We start from the raw sequence: 16,585 nt of genomic DNA, 5'->3' as shown, positions 1-16,585 counted from the left end.
ACGCGCCGCAGTCCGGTGTGCCGGGGAAGTGCTTTTATCAGCTCTTGCGAACCTCCTAGAAACGGACTTTCTTTGACTCTCGGCTGTGTCTTTGATTTTATCTTATTTCAGCCTATCCCTACTCCTTTTTTAGGCTACTGGAAAACCGAAGGCAGCTGAACTGAGCATACCTTTTGAGGAGCCAAGGACCTTTGTAAAACCGTGGTCTGTCAGTGGTCATTTTGGAAGGCTTCACATTGGCTCGTGAACGATGAAACTTCAAATAGTTGTGAAACTTTTTTATTTCCTTATCATTTTACTCCCAAATACAATGTTTTCTCAAACAGGTAAGTGATATGCTAATGTTATTAACTGATAATGCTACATTGGGACTAAATTGTATGTAGACCGTAAAATGAAGTGCGAAAATTACCTGTAGACTACCAATGGGTTTCAAGCTTCTTTTTTCAAAGGACATGGTTTTTGATTAACATTGTGAACACAGTACGCCTACTATTATGATCGGGGGGGATAAATGTCCCGTAGCTATGGAAGAAAAGGTCACAATACAGTTTTGAATGCTGAAAATATATAATTTATTAGAGCCAGATAAACATTTTCAAAAGTCTCAGATGATTTTGAACCTGCTCTCTCCATTCTTTAGTCCTGTCCATCTGGTAAGAATGGTGTAGATCTGTCGCATGTGTACTGATAGTAAAGTTCATCAATCAAGGTGCTGTCATCCAAGGGCACATACCTACTATGACTCTCATTGCTATGGCAGTCTGTTGACCTGTCATTGGAGGCAGCAGGGGCCAAGCCTGTCTCTGTGTCTTCTCCAACTACAAAAGCCTTTGACCCCTGTGGCCAAGGTGGGAAGAGACACGTGTCCATGAGGGCCGCACACTCTGACAGGGATATGGTGCTGAAGGGTATCTCAGGACATTGACTGTGAGAGTTCCCGTCTTGGCTGAAAAGAGACGGACTGACCAGGTGCTGCTGAGAGTGAACAATGATAGGGTAGCTCTGAAAGCTCCTGTCGTCACCTGCAACGGCTTGTCCGACTGCCATCACTGTGTCATAGTTAGTTGGGCTATGACTTTTCACTTGGCTGCGAATGCTCTGACTCATGCTCATCTCATGTTGGCCTTTCAGTCCCACAGCTCTAACTTTTGGGGTTTTCTCTCCATCTTGCTCTCTATTCATCTTGTCTTCGTCTCTCTTTTCCCTCATGCTGTTCTGCTCTTCATTAACCATTAGCATATATTTCTGCTTCTGACACAAGTCTCTGTCAGAGGTACCCATATCTTCTGTTTGGGCCTCAATTGCCTGACTTGGAAGATTCACCATATCAGTAGCATCCCATCTCTTATACATATCGTTTGTGTTCCCAAACCTCTGATAGTTTGTATAAGAGGTGTTGTCAATTTTGGTTCCAGTCTTGCCCATCACCTCCATCAATCTCCTATATTTCCGAGTGAAACTGTTGGGGTCTCTTTTTGGCCTCGACCTAACAACTCGTCGCCTCTTCTCCTTCTCTCCTTCCATCACCATAGAGGGGATGCTGGGATCAACCACTGACATGGGAGGTATAGCAACACCCACCATGGTTGGAGCACAGTGGTATGGTTGGGGATATGGCTGTGAGGACCAGGTGGGCCAGGCTGGTCCAATAGGCATCATCGGAAGGGGCTGAGGGTGTGCAGTGTAGACATAATCAATCAATTGTGTAGATGGCTGGATGATACCTCCAGAGGTGTAGGCCTCTGTGGAAATGTTTGCAAGAACAGCAGAATCTAGGCCCATATTTGAAGGGTGTCCTGTATATTGAAGACAATCAAATTAGTTTGCTATTAAATATTTGAGAAATCATGACCATCTAGGTTATCTATTTTTGTTAGGCTTGCAATTAATAGTAATCATATTTGATGCTAGTACGATCTAAGTACACTTTCTTTGTGAAGCATTTTCGGATTATTTCATAATCTTTTGTATTGTGGTTCTGCTACTATTCTAGACTGAACAAAAGACGTTCAAACAACATACACTTACCATGATCTTGCTGTAATAATTGTTGTTGGTAATTGTACTGAAAGTTCATTTTCATCCTCTGCTCTTATGTCAGACACATTGTAAAGGTCAAACGTACATAAAATCAAGAGCATCAGTAGCACATTTTAGAATGTTTTTAGAATGTTGCTCCACCATTACCTGACTGTGATGTCAGAACTGTTACTGAGGTGAACACAGCTGATGTTACTGTGGCAACTACCAAACATTCCTGCTCCGAGCTGGAACTGTCATTGGATACATTAGATTACAACATAGATGTAGGGGAAGTAGAAGACAATCACATACAAAGTGGAGCTCCTCACTGTGCATAGTGGATTTGACAATTCCCTGTAAATCACATCACATTAAATTAGTGAAACACGACTGTCCGTGACATGCATAGAGTACAGTGACAGTCAATGTAGAAGACATAGAAGTGAACCACCTTTACCATCTTTTGTAGTATACCCTGTGCATCACTATAGTTTACGAAAAGATACACAAAACACGTGCAAACAAAAAATGGCCATTCATTTATTCCAGATCTCCATTAGTTTTTTCCAGGCACTCATGGTGCCCTTCAGGATGGGTACTGTGGGACTACTCAGGTAGTTCTCCAGAGTGTACTGCTCCCTGTTGATGAACACATTATGGTCCCAGCCCTGTTTGGTGATCCGGGACACCCTTTCTCTCTGCTGCTGGGTCTTCCTCTTCATGTCCTCCCTCTCCTCCCTCTGCCACAGAGAGATGGGCACCGAGGCCTGCCACGGGCTGGGGAAGTAGAGGGAATCAGGGGGGGGTAACCTCCCATGCTGCCCAGGAGGGGTTGGGTGATGGTACGTGTTGGGTAATGAGGGAAACTGATGGCGAGAACCACGGTACCTTCTCCTTAGGTGAGGGTTGGGGGCTTTGAACAGGGTGTGGTTTTGGGTAGTGGGTGGTGCGAAGGGTTGGGAGTGTGTGGGGTCGCTATGGATTGTTCCCCCTAATGAAGTTGGTTGCCTACTCTGACAGAATGGGGAGACAAACTTGGTTGTGCAGCTAGCAGACTTCTGTGAAAGGTTGTCAAGTGTTATTGGGTTGTCAAAGACAGTTGGTTTTGCAGACGAAGGATGTTCAGCTTGGGATGCCCCAATAGTATCTACATCATCTCGTATTATTTTTTCCACCACTGAGGAGTTACAGTTTGCTACGGTAACATTAATCGTCTCAAAGTCTAGCAGTTCCTGGTCCATCAAAATGACTTTTTCTTCTGTCATTTGTTCATTGGGAATGGACTGGTTGGACTGATTGGACGTCTGAGCTTTGACCCCGAGTTTGTGGAAGACCTGAACAGACTGCATCATCTGATGACCCAGACGGCTCCTTGGAGGTTGGGGTGGTCGGGGAGCCTTTGGGGTAGGCCCCGCCTCTAACTTAGCCCCCTTAACGCTACCTTTCTGCTTCCTGGCAGATGAAATGTCTGAACCTGTTCTGTCCCCACCTCCATCTGCAGCATCTCTCCTTGCACATTGAACCACCTCCTTCACAGCACACTTCACTGGACTAGGATTACTCTCCTCTACACCTTCACCATCCCTCTTTTCACCTTCTGTCTTTTCACTGTTCACGCCATCACTACTGTCACCAACCTCTCCAAAGATGGCCGTCTTCTTTGTTGTCTCCCCTCTTCCCTGCTCTGCTTCCTCCTCTTTATTTTTAGTAGCCTCCTCCAATGGGACAGCTGGATTGCCAGTGTTCAGTGTTGTGTCAATAGGTGCCATGGTAATGTTGGTTGCAGGTGCTGGTGCTGGTGCAGCCACATATATGTACCCTGGTGGGGGGCATACTGCCCAGATTTGTGGCACTGGTGGTGGCTGAGGGGGCTGACCTTTGGTAGACAACAATGTGCTATAGATAGCATGTTGATGGGTTTGAGGATGAGAAGGAATGGGTTGATGGTGATGATGAAGATAGTGATGTGGGAGATTGGGATGATTAGGAGACTGCTGGAAATGGGCTGTTACAACCGGAGGGTTTGTGCTGTGATCTATGACCAGAGTTATCTGTCCTGCCAGCAAGCTGTTTCCTGAAAGGAAACCAAATTATCATTTTTTTATTCACAAAATATTTTGTACAGTTTATTATGAATGAATGCATTTGTAAAGTCATTATGCCTTTGCCTTGTTAATTTCTGTCATCCAAAATGATAATTTCATGCCAACTTTAGAATAAAGCATAGATCGTTTTTTAAATAAAAAAATGTATGCACTCACTAACTGTAAGTCGCTCTGGATAAGAGCGTCTGCTAAATGACTAAAATGTAAAAATGTAAAATGTAGTTAGAGAACTTAAAAGCTAACAGCCAGTTTTGAGAGCTCTGAATTGTAATTGAACAGAAAATACTTACCTTGTGTTGAGTCAGGTGTGAAGGTGTTACTCTGGAAAGGGTCCTCCATAGTTATAAACAGTTATTTTTGTTATTTTAGATATTTTAACATAATATTTTTTGAAAATACTTCGTTGTTTTGTCAAGTAATTGTTTGATTGATGCACCTAGAATATCAGTGTCACTCTATGATGTCACAATTTTTTACTTGGTTCTGACTAGAGGGAGTACAACTACGACCAGAAGTGACTTTTTCGTAGCAGGTTAGTATAATTTATGCAGCAGGTTAGGATAATTAACGTGGCAGGTTAGGAGACTTAGGTTAAGGTTAGGAAAACGGTTAGGGTTAGGGTTAGCTAAAATGCTCTCCTAACCTGCTACGAAATGAAACATCTGGTTGTAGCTGTACTACCTCTAGTCACAACTCCTAGACTTTCCATCTCCAGAAAATCATTGTTTTGTTAACTGTCGTTTTTTTGCACAAAAGTACAAACAAGATCACCAAGATCAATATATTTCCAACATTCATTTGTCTCATAATCCCATAACTCCTATTTTACAGTTGTTATGATTAGGCTAGGTCTAGTTATTACATGGTTGCAACATAGTATTGACATAGTGTTTCATTTCTAACTCAGTTGATTGTGTGTGTGTTGAGGGGGTAAACTTGGCATCGGTAACTTGTGTGTATATGCGTGCGCGTGTACATGCTTTGAGTGAAAACAACAGCAACACCTTATTCACTCATGTTTATGCTATATTTGGCTGCTTGTGTCTATCCTCAGTGCTGCCCCCAGAATGTGCTCCGGGGGGTCACTCTCTGCTCCAGAACCCATACCGCAGCACCAGTTTCAGCTCCCGCAGCCTACAGCAGTCAGCCCTCCAGGACTTCATCTGTGACCATTCCCTCATACCAGGCTGGTACCAGTTCCAGATCTTTGACAAGCCCGCCAGCATGCCCACACAATGTGTGGAGGTAAATACAGATAATACGTTTTATTTTATAGTATTTTTTCTCTCTAGGTCTCAAAGCATGTTACAATGTATGGAGGTCACCCCATCCCCCAATGTGTCGCAAACACCCATATTGTTTCTTGACTGTATCCAGCTTGCTAATAATCACCGAAATGAAAGCTAGACAGTCAGGGAGCATTGGAAATTCCAAAAACGATGGCTAGAGGACTATCTTTTTTACATATTTTGACGGCGAGGAAATATATATTTTTTTAATTGTGCCGCCCTCCGGACCTCCTTGAAGACCAATTGTGGCCCCTGGGGAAAAATGAGTTTGACACACCTGGTTTAGGTGGTCTTTCAAAGCAAATGCCATGCCTCAGTCAGAACAGTACAGAAGAGCATTGTCCCAATGATATAAGCTAGCTCTTCTTGCACTAGAGTACTTTTCAGTGAGTAGCCCAGTCATTGCAGTGGTAACATGAGTGCTAGTCTTGGCCTTTGAAGTGAACATAGGCTCTTTGTTCCAAGGAGACTGGGATGGTATCAGCATTAAGCAAAGGACCAAAGAGAGCGAGAGACAGGAGAGAGACGAGAGAGACAGGAGAGAGACAGGAAACATTTTCAGTTCCTCATTTTACCTGGGCTGCCTGCTGTGCTGCAGACTGAAGGATCCATCATAGGTGTCAGCTTCCTCTTCTTCCCAGGGCATTGTCATGTGTCATATTGCAGTTGTTGCCTGCAAAGTGTCGCCCTACCAATCATTACCCATGTAGTTGTATTATTACCACCCAGTATAAACTAGCCTGGTCCCAGACATGTTTGTGCTGTCTTACTTATTGTCACAATGAGTGACAAGGAGTTTGCGAGACAGTGCAAACAGATCTGGAACCAGGCTCAAGTAGTCTTATTCTGTTCTCCATTGTCTTCATCTGTGTCCACCAGGTGAACCACTGTGGGACCCAGGCCCCAGTGTGGCTGTCTCTGGGGGAGGGCGAGAGCCTCCCGCGGCCCCTGGAGGTGACGCAACTGACGGCCTGTGCCACCTGGCAGTTCTTCCTCAGCAGCAGTAAGGACTGCTGCCTGTTCCGCATCCCTGTCACCGTGCGCAACTGTGGAGACTTCTACGTCTACCTGCTCCAGCCCACCCAGGGTTGCATGGGCTACTGCGCACAGGGTACAGCAGCTGTTTACGATAGTCTGTTTAGGTGGAGGCAATGAGGAGCTCTATACGCTATGAAAGTGAGGCTGCATTTTCCAGGAAGTAGCCTTGAAGTCATTTTTTTCTTTTGTAGGCTTTTTGAAGGGTCTTCAATGGGCAGAAACGTAGCGCAATGGTCTTCAGCGCCAAAATGTCATAAAAGGCATCTATCTGGCAGAAGTCAATTCATCCACAAACACAAATATAATTGTGTAAATGACCGTGTTTTCATGAATTTGATGGTATAATCGTCAAGCCCATTCAAAAGATTAGGGCTGACCCCGGAAGTATGATGTAATGCTGCATCACTTTCATAGCGTATTGCCAATGCTCTATGCTTTGATCTCTTTATGTGTCAATGTAAACGTGACAGTGCTGTAGGTTTCTTTAAAAGTGTTTGCTAAATGCTGGACATGCTCCTAGAATAGAATAGATCTAATTTAATTATTTAAGAGGGAATTCTTATAGTGGTAATAGCGGATGTAAAGGTGACATGATACAACTGTCAAAAACACTAGAGAATTAGCACTAACTGCATGTAACTCATTCAACTGTTATTTATGTGCTAGTGATTCAGACCTCTGTAGCGTTAACTGTTACGACCACCATTGTTCATTGTCTGTTAATTGTCCTGCTATCATTCACCATGCAGAGATGTCAGACTCTGCGGCGGTGGTGTGTGGTCCTGACGAGGTGGAGGTTGATGGAACGTGTAAAGGTGAGTGAGGTCTATAGGAGGCCCTTGTTAAAGTCAGACACCACAACAAGCCACGTCAGAATTGCCAGGCGGTGTGGAATGCAGCAACAGGCCCCTCACAGGTCCTCTTAATGAGCTAAGCATGTGTGTCCTGCCGCCCGCGTCCCTCGCCCCATCTCCATGACGATCTCCATGACGATATCTCTCACTGAGGTCATGAATTATCCCTCCTCTGGTTTTATGGCGAAGGAGGAGGGGGGCTGGGGACATAGGTGGATGGTTTAATTAACTTTAATTCACACAAGAGAAGTTATCAAGTTGGAAGGAATACTATAAATAGGAGAAGGTACCTACTGTTTTGGTTTGTTATGGTTGGCCCCTTTCCCTGATTAGGGTTACAGAAATAGACCAAAATGTTGGAACCCACTGTTGGGCTGTGGCTGAGGACTGGTTCCATGCCTGAAATATTGATTTTGATTACTTGGTGGGTCACAAGACAAAAACATTCAGCCAAGCTTGTATTATACACAACCATCTCATATCACCCAAATACTGTATAAATTATTACCTGCTATATCCATGTAAATACCAGGGACATGTTCAGTAGGAAGAAAACTGAGTGCAACTGGTAGGTACTTCCCATTTTGTCCAACAAGACATTCAGTCTAATTTTGTCAAATAAAACATGTTGCTAAACATTTTGTTACGGTTTACCCTACTGAACACGACTCCGTTATCCTTTCCAGCTAAACAGCCTCCTTCCCCAGCGGTGCCTGTGATAGTAGCAGAGCTCTCTGGGAGCATCGTCTACCTGAAGTGCAGCTTCGAAGGCCACAGCCTGAACAGCTCCCTAGGCTATGTGGTGGCCTGGTCTCGCCTCTCCCCCCAAGGCACCAAAGAAGAACTGAAACAGGAGACTACTGTCCAAACCTTTGCTTTCATCGAGCTGGACGGGATCAATCTCCGACTGGGGGACAAGGTGGGTAGAAGTTACCCCTAACCACTGACGCAGGGGCAGATATCTTTCCTCTCTCTAATGGTTAAGGATAAGATCGAGGGTAGTGCAATTTGATTCGAGACTTGCGGTTATGGGTAGCTTCTACCTCACTTGTAAAACAGTCAAACGCAAAAACAATGCTAGCTTCCGAGCTCTCTCTCAAAACTGAAGTGAATTTGTTTTACAAGTGAGGATATAGAGCGATAGAGCTGGCCGTGTTTAAAACCTAGATTGCCACCGGCCATCAAAGTTAAACAGTATATTGTCTTGTCATCCTTTTATGAAACTCTAGTCAGACATGTTGTTTTGTTTTACTGTGGTATCATGTCTATCACCTGGCTTCAACTATAAAGGCTTTTATACATCCTGAACTGTAGCCTCTCTCTTCCTCTTGAACGGCTGTGGCTGTCCTTCCCTCTCTGTCAGATTTACTGCAGTTGCTCCAGTTTTTTTCTGGACTCGCCGGACATCCAGGGAACCCCAGTGGAGAGCAAAGAGTTCTTCGCCGGGATCAGGGTAAATCAAAGAGATAGAGAACACTATTTCAAGGATTTGGTGTTTGAGTGTGTGTAAAGTGTGTAAGGTGTGTGTGCGGGCGTGCCTGTCTGTCTGTCTCTCTCTCTGGGTCTGGGTTTGTGTGTCTCCTTTTGTTTTAAGTAGTCACTGGTTAGTCAGAATGTCTCTTGTGACTTGTCTCTGCAGTTGAGACCAGAGGTGACTACTGTGTCTGAGGATGGGAAGGACTATGAGTTGACTGTGGAGAGTACCATCCCTGTCCCCTGCCCTGGCGATGCCTCCTCCTCCTCCTCCTCCTCCTCCACAGAGCAGTGTACTCTCTCCTTACACCTGAGTACAAGCAATCAAGGTAAAGGCTTCGTAAGTAATCCTGCATACTCACAGTATCACCTCAGTAAAGTTATATTCTTCACAATTTAGTATTTTTAATAACTGATTTTGGCAATACGTTTGATTTCCATAGCGTCTTGATTCTCCAGTGACAACGCATTCTGACATGTCGGTATCCCTACGAAATAGACAAAAACAAAGCCAACGACAACAACCATTAAATGATCTATTTGTTCCTCCATAGGAGAGGATCTGCTGGGTCCAGATGTGGTGTTGTCCTCGTGCCAGGTGGATCTCTCCCAGAGCCTGGGGTGTCGTAACGGGGTGTGTAGCCAGGCCCTGGTTCACCTCAGCGCTGTCACAGACTTCCTCAGGGACGGAGACAGGACGACACAGATCTCTGTCAAACCCATCGTCACATCCAACTTCCTCTGGAGCGGCTACACACCACAGAGTGTCCAGGTACTGTAAAACCTTGTGATGGGTTGGGAGGAGAGGGGATGGTTTTTATTAGCCTGGTCCCAGATCTGTTTGTGTTATCTTGCCAACTCCTATGGTCATTGTCACACTGTTTGGCATAAAACTTTGTAAGACAGCATAAACAGATCTGGGACCAGTCTAGGTTGTTACACTTAACTCACTCAATGGAGAATATGCTATGATGCTGTATATACTGTATAGTGTACAATTGCCCATACACAAACTGTAAGTTGCCAACACAATCATATAAGCATGTTCTGTATACACTTTATTTTCTCATCTAGATAGCTGAATGTGAAAATGAAATAAATTATATTTGATATGTGATATCTGCTTTGTGTTTTCAGATCACAGTGAAGGATGTTCCCTCTGCATACTGCTACTCTTTCACTGATCCTCACATCATCACGTTTGATGGCAGGTACTTCAATCACTTCTTTTTAGTCAGCATAAATGATAGATGCAGTCATGGCAATATTAGTCTGCAAATATGATAACAATCACAAGAATACACATTACAGTAACTGATACTGTACTGTAATGTATTTAATGCATTTCCTTCCAGGCAGTATGACAACTACCAGATTGGTACGTTTGTGCTGTACAAGAGCACGCGGCAGCCGTTCGAGGTCCATGTGCGCCAGTGGGAGTGCGGGAGCGTGGTCCACGGCGCCTCGTGCATGTGCGGCTTCGTCGCGAGGGACGGCGGTGACGTCATAGCCTTCGACATGTGCAACGGCGAGCTGGGGGACACCAGGCCGCACCTGTCAGTGAAGAACAGGGACGTGGGCAAGAGCGGCATCCGCATCACTGAGTCTTACCAAGGACGCAAAGTCACAGTGAGTGAATAAATAAGTAAATAAAATGTAACATTAAAACATTTTTTTAAATAAAGTTGTCCTCTGATGAGTTGGTGGTGCCAGGAAAAAGAAAAGGTTACTGAGTGGAAGCCCACGCCCACAGGAAGTAGTCATTAGCCAATAGGGTGTTGTGAAAGGCAGTGTAAACTTACAGTGCAAAGTCGGTATTCAATTGTTTATGCTAATTATGATATGATACAGACTGTGATGATATAGCGAAGCACTGGAAAGCAGAAAATAATTTAGTCTCAATAGAATAGAGTAAAATCAAATGAAATACAACAGAATACAATAGGATCTAATCCCCTTTCTGTCTGTGCTGTAGATGACCTTCTCATCTGGGGCATTTGTGTGTGCCGATGTGTCTGACTGGGGCATGAGTCTGACCCTGAGGGCCCCCAGCTCAGACTGGGGCTACACCGAGGGCCTGTGTGGAACGTATGACGGACAGACGCACAATGACCTCCACACAGCAGGGGGCGCAGCGCTGGACAATGAAGACGTAGCAGCCTTCATCTCTGAATGGAGGTTAGTCTGATGCCAAATCTCAAATCAACCTCTAGTCCCTAACTTTATGGAGTTTGCAGATTCTAACCAGCCTACCAATGATTGCATTGCAGCTTTCATTGTAATTCCTATGCCTATACAGTTTCTTTAAATCTGCAAAACAGGAGCAGGCTTTTGGATATTAATCATTTTGAACATTTACAGTACCAGTCAAAAGTTTGGACACACCTACTCCTTCAAGGGTTTTTCTTTATTTTCACTATTTTTTACATTGTAGAACAATAGTGAAGATATCAAAACTATGAATAACACATATGGAATCATGTAGTAACCAAAAAAGTGTTAAACAGATCAACATGTATGTTGTATTTGAGATTCTTCAAATAGCCACCCTTTGCCTTGATGACAGCTTTGCACACTCTTGGCATTCTCTCAACCAGCTTCATGAGGTAGTCACCTGGAATGCATTTCAATTAACAGGTGTACCTTCTTAAAAGTTAATTAGTGGAATGTATTTCCTTCTTAATGCATTTGAGCCAACCAGTTGTGTTGTGACAAGGTAGGGGGGGGTATACAGAAGATAGCCCTATTTGGTAAAAAATCAAGTCCATATTATTGCAAGAACAGCTCAAATAAGCAAAGAGAAATGACAGTCCGTCATTACTTTAAGACATGAAGGTCAGTCAATACGGAACATTTCAAGAACTTTTAACGTTTCTTCAATGCAGTCGCAAAAACCATCAAGCATTATGATGAAACTGGCTCTCATGAGGACCACCACAGGAATGGAAGACCCAGAGTTACCTCTGCTGCAGAGGATAAGTTCATTAGCGTTACCAGCCTCAGAAATTGCAGCCCAAATAAATGCTTCACAGAGTTCAAGTCACAGACACATCTCAACATCAACTGTTCAGAGGGGACTGTGTGAATCAGGCCTTCATGGTCGAATTGCTGCAAAGAAACCATTACTAAAGGACACCAATAAGAAGAAGAGACCTGCTTGGGCCAAGAAACACGAGCAATGGACATTAGTCCGGTGGAAATCTGTCCTTTGGTCTGGAGTCCAAATTTGAGATTTTTGGTTCCAACCGCTGTGTCTTTGTGAGACGCAGAGTAGGTAAACGGATGATCTCCGCATCTGTGGTTCCCACCATGAAGAATGGAGGAGGAGGTGTGATGGTGTGGGGGTGCTTTGCTGGTGACACTGTCTGTGATTTATTTAGAATTCAACACTTAACCAGCATGGCTACCACAGCATTCTGCAGCGATGCACCATCCCATCTGGTTTGGGCTTAGTGGGACTATCATTTGTTTTTCAACAGGATAATGACCCAACACACCTCCGGGCTGTGTAAGGGCTATTTTACCAAGAAGGAGAGTGATGGAGTGCTGCATCAGTTGACCTGGCCTCCACAATCCCCCGACCTCAACCCAATTGAGATGGTTTGGGATGAGTCGGACGGCAGAGTGAAGGAAAAGCAGCCAACAAGTGCTCAGCATATGTGGGAACTCCTTCAAGAGTGTTGGAAAAGCATTCCAGGTGAAGCTGGTTGAGAGAATGCTAAGAGTGTGCAAAGCTGTCATCAAGGCAAAGGGTGGCTATTTGAAGAATCTCAAATCTCAAATATATTTTGATTTGTTTAATACTTTTTTGGTTACTACATGATTCCATATGTGTTATTTCATAGTTTTGATGTCTTCAATATTATTCTACAATGTAGAAAATAGTACAAATAAAGAAAAACCCTTGAATGAGTAGGTGTGTCCAAACTTTTGACTGGTACTGTACATGAGCTCTTTCAGCTGTGGTTGTGATGTATTTCCATAGAAATCCTAACTGATGAGTTTGTATTTCTCTTCTGGCAGACTCCCTCCTGGTAGCAGCTTGTTTGACACCGTTCCGTCCTATCAGAGCGCCCCAAACCCTCACAGGTACTGTAACTGTGAAGAAGAGTCCCGCCCCAAATCCCCGCGAACCAGGTCTCAGCCAATCCCTGGCTCTGACTCCTCCTGTTATCACCACGGCAACGTGAGACTCCACAGTATAATCCCCACTCTAGATGTCACTGCCGAATACATCAACTCAGTAGAGCTGTTCAAAGGCCACCATGTCTACCCCTCAGGGAACTCCAACCAGCATGGCCAGGCCGAGGACACCGCCTCCCAGCCTGGAGAGAGAGGCTCTACCCTAACAGGCTCCAGCCATGGAGCCAACAACCAGAGAAGCCGTGGAAGGCGCCAGTCCTACCAGTTCCTCCCCAACACGCCCTACCAGAGCTTGAGCCAGTCCGACCTGGAGGGCTTCACCTACTTCTTCCCAGAGGACCACGAGCTGGCAGCCCAGCCCGAGTCCTCCCCTCCCCCCACCTGGCCCACCCCGTCTGGGCTAACACAGCTCCAGGCCAGGGTGCAGTGCCAGCGGGTGGTGGCTAACTCCAGTGTGGCCCTGGGCTGCGGCCGGCTCTTAGGCCCGGCCATAGTGAGCCAGGCGGTGGCTATGTGCGTCAGCGACCTCCAGCTAAAGGACGACCAGGCCTGGGTGGGCGCCACTCTGCCTCTGCTTGAGAACGAGTGTGAGAGGAGGCTAGTGGAGGAGAGGGGGAGAGAGGGAGAGCACCAGGACATGTTGTCCTTCCTCAAGTGTCCTAATCTATGTAATGGGAATGGGCAGTGCTCCGAGTGGGGGTGTTTGTGCTTCCCCGGATTCGGCTCCTACGACTGCAGCGTTATCTCTGGTAAGAAGAGGGCAGGATTGGATCAGTAACACACATCTATAAGTCAATCATACATATTGTAAGTCAACACTAGGCCAGGGTTTGGCTTATAGTTAATCAAAATGAAAGACATATCACAGTAATTAGCTAATCCTAGTAAAGCGATTAAAAAACCTGCTGGCATTTTTTTTGCTTTCTATTTCTGTCTGTCTCTGGTGTCGTCTGGGATGGTGAAGACCAGACTCCAGAGATCACAGAGCTGGAGAACGAGGGACTGTGTGATGTCAGACAGAGTGACTGCTCCACTGTACAGGTCTTTGGGCAAGGCTTCAAAGACTCCTATGAACTCAAGTGTGAATTTTTGAAGGAAAAGGTACCATACTACATCACACACACAAACACACACATACACACCGACACCGACACCGACACACACACCGACACACACACACACACACACACACACACACACACACACACACACACACACACACACACACACACACACACACACACATACACACACACACACCTCCATACTTGTGATATTATTTTCTGTAGCACAGTACTTCTGACCCCGCCTGTCTCTGTCTGTGTGTGTCCAGTTTGTGGATGGTGAGTGGACCCTGGACGAACCTCAGTTTTCCCTGGCTACCTTCCTGGATGTGTCAGGTCTGGAGTGTCGGCTCCCCCTGGAGTACCGACAACCCACTGCAGGCGTGGACCTGGATATGGCCACCGACAGACCCCTCGCACGCTGGCAGATCAAAGTCAGTGGAACAACACTATGCAGCACATCTCAGTAATGTTTTTGCCATTTCTAACCAGGAACCAGTCTTAAGCTGTGACCCAAAAGGCCCCAACCCACCAATGGGTCCAGACTCATTTGGGAATGGGCCAATGACCCATAAAATATAGCTGGATAACAGAGCCCTAAACAATAGTACTATTTGTAGCAGGGCAGTGTTCTGGTCTAGTGTTCTGATATGGTTTGTTTGCACACCTACCAGATGTTTTCAAGATGGTGAAACCTGGACAAGATACCCTTACTTATAGTAGTAGCTTCTGTAAATATTTATTACCAGTAGTCACTGATAACTAAGTCATTAACATTGTCTTGGCAGGTGTCCAACGATGGCTACGGCTACAGCAATGCCAAGATCCTGACCCTGTTCGATGGAGCCTGTCAGATCTGCACGCTCAATGCTGACGTTCTCTGTACCTCGAGGGTGGGTTTCTCTTTGTTTTTTTCTCAGGGTTTTAATGGTATCACAACGTTTCTGGTAGCAAGATCAGAATGTGTTGTTTAATGATTAGAGTCTGATTTTAAATGATTCAATACTTGTAACAGGTTAACTTTCTTCCTTTTTTTCATGTCCTTGTTCCTTGTGTTTTCCAATTTGATTGAGAAAATGTTCTCAGCCTGAGGATGCATGAATCAGCTTCTCGTAGTTTGTGTTCTTTTTCAGCCACTAACATTCAACAGATACAGTACATTATGTTGTGGGACATTCAACAGATGTTCAGGCTAGCTCAAATTTCAGGCCCCTTTCCCACCAGGAAAAACCAGCACATGCGGCCTGGCCCCTCTTAAAACTAAATGTGAGTGTAGCACATGGGGATGTGTGAAACTTACCCATCAGCCTGAAGCGTCTTAACATACGGCGCCACACAAAAAGCTAGCTATGTGGCGCAAGTGGGGACACTTCAGGCTGAGGAATACGTTTCACACATCTCCATGTGCTACCTGAGCACCACTCCTCCTAGTTATGTGTGCCAACCAGTTTCTTCTGAAGAACTCAAACAGAACATTTATCACCCAAACAAAAAGTGGCCAATGCTCTGTTTGTCATTTAATGTATGCTGGAGGTCCATATAGAAGTGGTGTGGGTGAGATGATAGGTTGAAGCTGGCATGATTACCTCTCTGGCATCTCTTAACACAGGAAACAATTAGGTGTTTTAGTCCAATCAAGGTTCACTTGCGTGTGTATGCAGTAAGTCAATGCCAGCCCTGTTCTCTTGTTGGCCCGAAAAGTGTTCCTGGTTCCTATTTCAATGGCAAGATCAGATGTTTGATGTTTTCTAAAAGGCAAACAGATATATGCCAATTGTGTTGCTGTGTATCGATCCCCAGGAGAAAACATGCAACATTGACAGTGTATGTTATGGAGAGGGAGACCGAAATCCCAGAAGCCCTTGCTTGATATGCCGACCAGACTCCTCCAAGTACACATGGTCCATCGCTGAGAGTAAGTACAGCACCCTCTACTAATACTACAATATGTAGTACTCTATAATTACTTTTAATATTATACAAATGCATCTGTATACAAATTCATACCAAGCCAACTGAAATCGGAAAAAGGTATTTGCTACCACCAACTACTGACGACAGCACACGGTCACAGAGAACACATATGGCTGCATGGTCTCTGGAATATGTTAACATGTCAACAGCTCAGAGTTGGTCATGCTGTAGGGAATAAGGTGTGATTGAGGTCAGCGTAATTACAGAAACTTAAAGTACTTTGTGTACTGTAATTGTGGTTGATTCAATGTGTTCCAATGCCTTCTTTTTGCTGTGATTTGATTTTAGTTTTCTTTGTTAATATAAAATTAGGCCAAATCACTCCAGATTAAACTGGTTTGAACGAGGAATGAAAACAGAAAATCTAAATTTTACAAAGATCGATAAACATATCAATAAACAAGTTGAAATAAAGGAACATTATTGTACCTCAAATAAGGATATGGCCTTTAATTATGAAATTATTAAAGTATTAGGTTATTATTATGTTATTACTAAATACTATTCTGCTCCTGGCAGAGAACGAGCCTCCAGTGTTTCAGGCAGCCCAGGGGCGTCTGCAGACGTTCCAGGGGGAGAACTTTGTGTACCAGCTGCAGGCTCAGGACCCAGAGGGCTCT

At 44.8% G+C, this 16,585-nt stretch overlaps 1 protein-coding gene across 1 annotated transcript; it reads left to right on the top strand.

Moving 5' to 3' along the window:
- Positions 1-250: 250 nt before the first annotated feature.
- LOC311116394 (von Willebrand factor D and EGF domain-containing protein-like) lies at positions 251-16,582 on the top strand (the record flags this gene model as incomplete). Its single annotated transcript, XM_084191486.1, has 17 exons — positions 251-326; positions 5,185-5,375; positions 6,299-6,530; positions 7,207-7,272; positions 7,998-8,230; positions 8,675-8,764; positions 8,951-9,113; positions 9,339-9,556; positions 9,922-9,995; positions 10,140-10,413; positions 10,760-10,962; positions 12,808-13,676; positions 13,892-14,028; positions 14,261-14,425; positions 14,780-14,884; positions 15,792-15,906; positions 16,485-16,582. Coding segments are annotated over 17 exons (3,309 nt in total), but the record flags the coding sequence as incomplete, so codon positions are not given.
- Between the last annotated feature and the right edge of the window lie 3 nt (positions 16,583-16,585).

This window comes from Coregonus lavaretus, assembly GCF_964263955.1.
Source record: "Coregonus lavaretus genome assembly, contig: HAP1_SCAFFOLD_908, whole genome shotgun sequence".
Lineage (NCBI taxonomy): Eukaryota > Metazoa > Chordata > Actinopteri > Salmoniformes > Salmonidae > Coregonus > Coregonus lavaretus.
The sequence above is the reverse complement of the archived record's forward strand: the minus strand, read 5'-3'. Positions and strand labels throughout refer to the sequence as shown.